Raw genomic sequence first — 7,016 nt, 5'->3', positions numbered from 1 at the left:
GGGGGAGGGACACAGAATCTGAAGTAGGCTCTAGCTCTGAGCTGTCAGCACAGAACCAGACATGGGGCTCGAGGTCACCAACTGCAAGATCATGACCTGAGCTGAAGTCGGACACTAAATTAACCAACTGAGCCACCCAGGCACCCCTAGAGAATGCTTTTTCAATTTCAAGAATGCACAGATATCTCACTTGATTCTCAGCAAGCTTGTGAAATAGGTAGTGTCTTTCTTTTGCAATCTTTGGACTCCTGGGCAGTAGGAGTTCACAGAGGCTAAGGACTGGCAGTCAGTAGAAGAGCTGATCCTAGAACTTAGATCTCTTTCAGTCCGACTTTTGGCTACACCCTAAAGTTTGCTATCTCGGTTGTGGTGATCTGATTGAAGAGAAGGGGTGAAATGCTAAGATCCTCCCTGATCCTGCCTCAGGAGCCTTAGAGCCACAGGGTCTAGTCCTGTCCCCCAGCCCCTCCCGGAAGTGCACTGAAGCCAAGTCTAGGAGGTACTTTGTGTGAGTGAGCAGTGATGCATCACTGGGTTTTGTTCTCTTGAATAGCTATTCTTTGCTGGTGAGATTTGTAGTTGTTCTTGTTTCCTTTTAAGGGAAGTGTAATTATATTCTTTGCCTTTTGCATACATTTAAGTAGCTGCTTGTCTTTGGAATTGGATGTTGAATTGTTCCTCCAGCTCACGCATGGAGCTTACAAAGTGCTGACAGTTGCTGTAGAAACGGTATCTGGCAGCTGTGACATAGTTGGAGCTCTGTGCACCAAAAAATTCCTTTGTAGGCCTTGGCAAATTAACATTTTAAAAGGTGCTCATTACATACTGGGTAGTTGGTTTTAAGAATAAAAAACAGTTGGTATTTTCTTTGCCACATGACTGCAAAAGGATTCTCCTGGTTCTGAAAACCGCTTAAGCAGCTTGTGAATTTTTGCAGGTGAAATAAGTTTCTACCTAGAAAATAACAAACACCTGTCATCCTGTAGCTTTTTAGTAAAATAGATGCTTGAGCCTGATGGGAATACACACCCTTAAACCCTACTTAGTTTTTGGTACAAGCTGTCATACTCAATGACTTAACTTGGAAATAAACACCAGGATTGTCTGAGACCTTGCTTTGCTCTTTGTCCCCCTTGACCAGATGATACAAAACCAAATGGGAAAAAAGTTGTAGGTGACGTGGCATACAATGAGGCCAAAGAGAGGGCGGGCTTCATCACACCTGTTCCTGGCGGCGTGGGGCCCATGACGGTGGCGATGCTGATGCAGGTGCGTGCAAATAAAAGTTTCTGCACTGGAGGTTAACTGGACTTACTGCAGTTATTTTGCAGTATATATAGATATCGAATCATTGTGTTGTACATCTGAAACTAAAGAACATTGTATGTCAGTTATACCTTAATTAAAAAAAAAAACAAAAGTTTTCCTAATAGGTGTAAAAAGCTGGCAGAATTCAAGTTACTGCTTTTAAAGAAGGATGCCAATCTGTCGAAGGGAAAAAAGGGACTATTAGAACAGAAATATAGAATCAGTTATATTAGTAGGGGAAAGTAGGGATGGCACAATTGGAATTTACTTTGGAGTATCAGAAGCTCAGCAAAAGGAAAGTGCAAACACACAACTTTGCTAAGTGCACTTTATCTTGCTTGCCCTTTGTAATATACATACAAGCTGAAATGGGGTGAGCCCAGGGCACTTTAGCAGTGTGTAGACTCTTACCGAGGATTGAGGTATGTTTATAGGGAGATCATAAAGCTGTTCATTTTGCGGTTGAACTGGAGTGACCTGGGATTTGGAACTGAGGTGGAAGTTAAAATAATCACTTCTTCTAAGTTCCATTTGTGACCTTTCATTTAGAGCACAGTGGAGAGTGCAAAGCGTTTCCTGGAGAAATTTAAGCCAGGAAAGTGGACAATTCAGTATAACAGCCTTAATCTCAAGACACCTGTTCCAAGGTAAAAATAAAATTTTACTGGTTTAAAACTTTGTGGATTATCTGTTTTTAGCTCATGGATACCATGGCTACCTGTATGTTCCCTCCCGCCATCAGTGGTCGGGGTGGGTTATTCCTAGGATGCCGTTAAATAAATTCAGTGAGTCGGGGCGCCTGGGTGGCTCAGTCAGTTAAGCGTCTGACTTCGGCTCAGGTCATGATCTTCTGTTTTGTGAGTTCAAGCCCCGTGTCAGGCTCTGTGCTGAGAGCTCAGAGCCTGGAGCCTGCTTAGGATTCTGTCTCCCTCTCTCTCTGCCCCGCCCCTACTCGTGCTCTGTCTCTTTCTCTCAGAAATAAACATTAAAAAAAATGTTTTTAAATAAATTCAGCGAGTCAAGATTGATACATATTTTCTCTTTTTCTTGTAAGTGACATTGACATCTCACGATCTTGCAAGCCGAAGCCCATTGGCAGCCTGGCTCGGGAAATTGGTCTGCTCTCTGAAGAGGTAGAGCTGTATGGTGAGACAAAGGCCAAGGTTCTACTGTCCGCACTGGAGCGCCTGAAACACCAACCCGACGGAAAATACGTGGTGGTGACTGGGTATGGTTGTTACTCCTTTGCTCGACAAATCGTAATCCTGATGATGATTATCACAGATTGCATTTCCTCTTAGCATATATATGCGAAAGTTCCTTTAATTTGGTTTTAACATTTTCACACCTGTTTAGTCTAATTTGATTCTTACAGCAACCCTGTGAGACAATTAATAGTAGATTCTAACCCTTTGGAGTTGAGAAAATTTGTGAAGGTTATCCATGTAGTAGGGGAAAGAGTTGAGTTTTAAAAGCTGGTCTTCAAATGGAATAACCTTTTTTTTTTAAACCCCAATTTTTTATTCAGTAGATGTATTGAGCTTTCTTTTTTTTTTTAATATTTTTTAATTTATTTCTAGGAGAGAGAGAGACAGCGTGAACAGGGGAGGGTCAGAGAGAGAGGGAGACACAGACTCTGAAATAGGCTCCAGGCTCTGAGCTGGCAGTCAGCACAGAGCCCGACGCGGGGCTCGAACCCACGAACCGCGAGATCATGACCTAAGCGAAAGTCAGACGCTTAACCGACTAACCCACCCAGGCGCCCCTTGAGCATTCATTTTTATTGCTTGGCTGAGTTATATACAAAAGCTAGTTTTTTAGATTACATCGAACTATTAAAATTATAGCGGTGTCTCTATAAGATAAAATGTATTTTCTCCTCACAGTGAGAAGAGCTCAGTTACAACCGTCTTTTTAAATGTAACATTTTTTTGAAGCTTCAACTAAGACTCTTGGAAAAGATCCTTTTCAGGGTCTTTCGTCTTCCTTACTATTCAGATTAAGAGTCATTCTCTAAGATCTGTTAGGTGTGGCTTAGTGATTCACATCAATATAATTCCTATACATTTACTTTCCCTCTTTTGCTTTCACCTTGAAGAATAACTCCAACGCCCCTGGGAGAAGGGAAAAGCACAACCACCATTGGGCTGGTGCAAGCCCTTGGCGCCCATCTCTATCAGAACGTCTTTGCGTGTGTGCGACAGCCTTCTCAGGGCCCCACCTTTGGAATAAAAGGTATTGGTAGGACTAGACCTTGGGTGGCCAGAGAGCACTGCTTCTCCTTCAGTCCTCTGGTCCACTTGACCCAGGAATGCTTATGGGTCTTCATATAGACACCAGGAATGTCCACATGGCGCCCCCCCACCCCCATCCCCGTCGTGATGCTCTTGGTGAAGGCTTTCATCAGATCATCCCAACTCATGCTGTCACTATTTGACGCTGCGCCCGGGTTCCCTGGGATAGGTAATAATGTAGCGAGAGGTGCTTTTGCGTGACTAATAGTCAACTGTCACAGTAACAATAAAGGTAATGGTAGCTACTGATCATCTTGCCGACTTTCTAGAAACAAAGACACCCTACAGATGTCTCACCCTGTTGGGAGTGAGAAGAGCCTACTGTTCTTGAGTATATGCTTTGTGCTGTGTCTTATGCTACGCAGTGTATGCGTTTTCTCTTCTAATGGGAGATAGTTGCTGCTGCCACCGGTTTGCAGCAGCAGCAACTGGGGCTCCCAGAGTAACTGTCAAGCGCCAGAGTGGGTGCCACGTCGGTGTCAGGCACTTGAACAGCACTGCCGACACAGGGTTTCTTCCGATTGCACGAAACGTGGCATCACTGTTTGCTTTCCGCCTTTTGCTTTTGGTAGCTGTGGTACTGCTAACATGCTCTTTTCATAAAAATTATTTTTATTAATTGCAAGTGCGTAGAGTTAGCTTTCTCACTTGCTTGGTGAGAGGATCACCCCTTCTGCGATCACACACATTGGTCTAGTGACTGCTGCACAGGGCCCACCTTTGCTCTTCTTCTGCCCATAGTAATATGTTTTATAAATGTCCTGACTCAGTACATCGTGACCTTGTCTTAACAACCATCTTTCAACTTCAGAACGAACCTTTCCCTTGCGCTGCTTATTGAACCCAATATCCTGCTTTTCCCCTTGTCACTAATTGCCCCATTTTCCTCGTGTGGTCTCTGCCTCACAAAAAAACCCACAAAATCTAAACCTCAAATTGACATTTATCTCACTGATAACCTGATAACCAGAATATTTTTGACTGGTCTTTTGTTAATAATCCAAACAGACCAGCAAAAGCTAGCAGTTGAGCTCTTTTCTAACATGTGTCTCCTATTTAGGAAGAAGTGCAGGCTCTGTGTTTGTGTTTGGCGTGTGTATTTTAAACAGGCCTTTTTTAAAAATACCAGCGTAGCATTTATGAGAGTAGGAAATTGAGCAGGGTTGCCTTTATGTAACTGTAGGCTGGGATTTTAACAAATGTTAGGAATCACGGGGAACCTGTTTCTAGAGATAATGAGTAGGTATGTCTGTGTTCATGGTTTTGTCATTTAGAGTCAGGTTTCAACGGAGACTATTCAGCATGAGCAAGATCAAGTGTTTCAGCCTGCTAAAAGAAAATTAGAAAACACTTGATCAAAGCTGCCCAAATGGTTGAAAAAAAGTAAATAGATAATACGTGTGGCAGTGACAACAACCAGTTTGCTTTTATTTGATTTCCAAGTGCTGGAGAAACACTTAACCTGAGTCCTCACCCTTGACCTGCCCTGTAGGTGGCGCTGCAGGAGGCGGCTACTCCCAGGTCATTCCCATGGAAGAGGTAAAGTGCCTTGGATTTGCTTTCAGTCGGACCCTGAATTATAGTTTTTCCTTCCAGAGATTAACCCTTTTGTGTAGAGTTCTTAGTGGACAAATGACTTGTATTCTCATCAGAAAGGGGAAAACATCTTACTACGCAGGCTTGTGAGACAGCTTAGTTTTTTCACATGACAAGGACTTCAAGGTCTGGCTTTCAGTGGGAATAATACTTTTAAGCAAGCGATGAAATGAAGCATGAGACTGGGAAGGACCGACACCAAGCCCGTTCAGGGTGGCAGCTCGAGACACGGGAGGGAGCACGGTCTGGGCACACAGGCGCAGGGCTGCCCTCAGGAGCCCTCGGCGCTCACGGTTTATAGGACAGGAGGATGCCCTCAGTAACCCGGGGCTGCTACTCATGCGGCTGGTGTGGCGTCTGTGGTCACAGGACGTGTCCCTTAGGGAAAATACCAACTTCTTGTCAGGATAGACAGTCCGTAATCGATGTTTTCAAGAGCAGTTTGTATCGGGTGTTTGTTTGCTGACTGTGCCGCCATCAGGTTTCTGGTAGCTTTAACGCAGGCACTGATTTGGTTGCAAGATGATGATCGTCAGAAAGATGTTGGAGAAGTTGCAAGACTGATGTGGCCTCTGCTCTTTTGTAGTTTAATCTGCACCTCACTGGTGACATCCACGCCATCACTGCAGCGAATAACCTTGTTGCTGCAGCCATTGATGCCAGGATGTTCCATGAACTAACCCAGACAGATAAGGTAGGCTGCTGAGGCCCCGGGGGCACTTTTGAAAGGGCTGACGTACCCACACTGATGTTGGTCCCTTAGGTGTCGATGATGCAAGTTGCAGGGCAGGGTGTTCCTCTCATTTCACAGCCCTTTTCCTCCTTTTCTTTAAGGCTCTCTTTAATCGTTTGGTACCATCAGTAAATGGAGTGAGAAAGTTCTCTGATATCCAGATCCGAAGGTTACGGGTAAGATTCTCCCCTGTACATTTTTGATAATTGTATGAAATTGGGTGATTGATAAGGAGATACCTATTTTAGATCAAGTTACTTCCATAACCATAGCCTTAATGTCATTGTATACATAGCAGAGGTTGGTGGTAGAGGATAGCTCTCATTCATTCATCTGTAAATTATACGTGGTTAGTCCTAGAATAAATAGAGCACTGACAACCCGCCCTCAGTCAAGAAGACTAATAACTTCTGGGGCACCTGGGTGGCTTGGCTGGTTAAGTGTCCAACTCTTGATTTCGGCTCAGGTCATGACCTCACCATGAGTTCGAGGCCTACATCAGGCTTGCTCTGAGCGTGGAGCCTGCTGAAGATTCTCTGCCCCCCCCCCACCACCACCAAAAATAAAAACAAAGCAAATACATAGTCATTAAACATACACTGTACCCTATGACTCACAAATCTTACTCCTAGGTATTTATCCAAGAGAAATGTCAACTTGTGCTTGTACAGAAACATGAATGTTTTTAGCAGCTTAATTCATAATCTCCAACATTTAGAAATAACTCTAATGTCCTTTAGTGGATGAATGGATAAACAGACCTGTATGTCTATGCAATAAAAAGGAATGAGCTATTGGTACACGCAATTTGAATTACTCTCAGAGGCAACATATTGAGTGAAAGAAGCCAGTCTCAAAAGGTTGCATACTGTGTACTTCCATATATACGGTGTTCTCAAAAAGACAAAGCTATAGTAATGGAGAATAGATCAGTGGCTGCCAGAGGTTATAGATTTGGGGAGGGGATGGTGCAAAAGGGATAGCACAAGAGGGTTTTGAAAATAAAATTTGAAAATACACTCATTGTTTTTACATATGAGAGGAATTGTACATATATATACATATGTGTATATACATATATATAC

At 43.5% G+C, this 7,016-nt stretch overlaps 1 protein-coding gene across 1 annotated transcript in view; it reads left to right on the top strand.

Annotated features, from left to right (window-relative positions):
* The window catches only part of MTHFD1 (methylenetetrahydrofolate dehydrogenase, cyclohydrolase and formyltetrahydrofolate synthetase 1), a 60,497-nt gene that overhangs the window by 31,732 nt on the left and 21,749 nt on the right, over positions 1-7,016 (top strand). Inside the window, exons 9-15 of the mRNA XM_077767190.1 lie at positions 1,142-1,269; positions 1,858-1,955; positions 2,363-2,536; positions 3,407-3,543; positions 5,095-5,141; positions 5,785-5,892; positions 6,033-6,107. Of these exons, the coding sequence (XP_077623316.1) occupies positions 1,142-1,269; positions 1,858-1,955; positions 2,363-2,536; positions 3,407-3,543; positions 5,095-5,141; positions 5,785-5,892; positions 6,033-6,107 (767 nt within the window). The remainder of the gene's footprint in view (positions 1-1,141; positions 1,270-1,857; positions 1,956-2,362; positions 2,537-3,406; positions 3,544-5,094; positions 5,142-5,784; positions 5,893-6,032; positions 6,108-7,016) is intronic.

The sequence above is a fragment of the Crocuta crocuta genome, unplaced genomic scaffold (genome assembly GCF_008692635.1).
Source record: "Crocuta crocuta isolate KB4526 unplaced genomic scaffold, BGI_CrCroc_1.0 scaffold55, whole genome shotgun sequence".
In the NCBI taxonomy this organism is placed as follows: Eukaryota; Metazoa; Chordata; class Mammalia; order Carnivora; family Hyaenidae; genus Crocuta; species Crocuta crocuta.
This window is presented reverse-complemented; position numbering and strand designations above follow the sequence as displayed.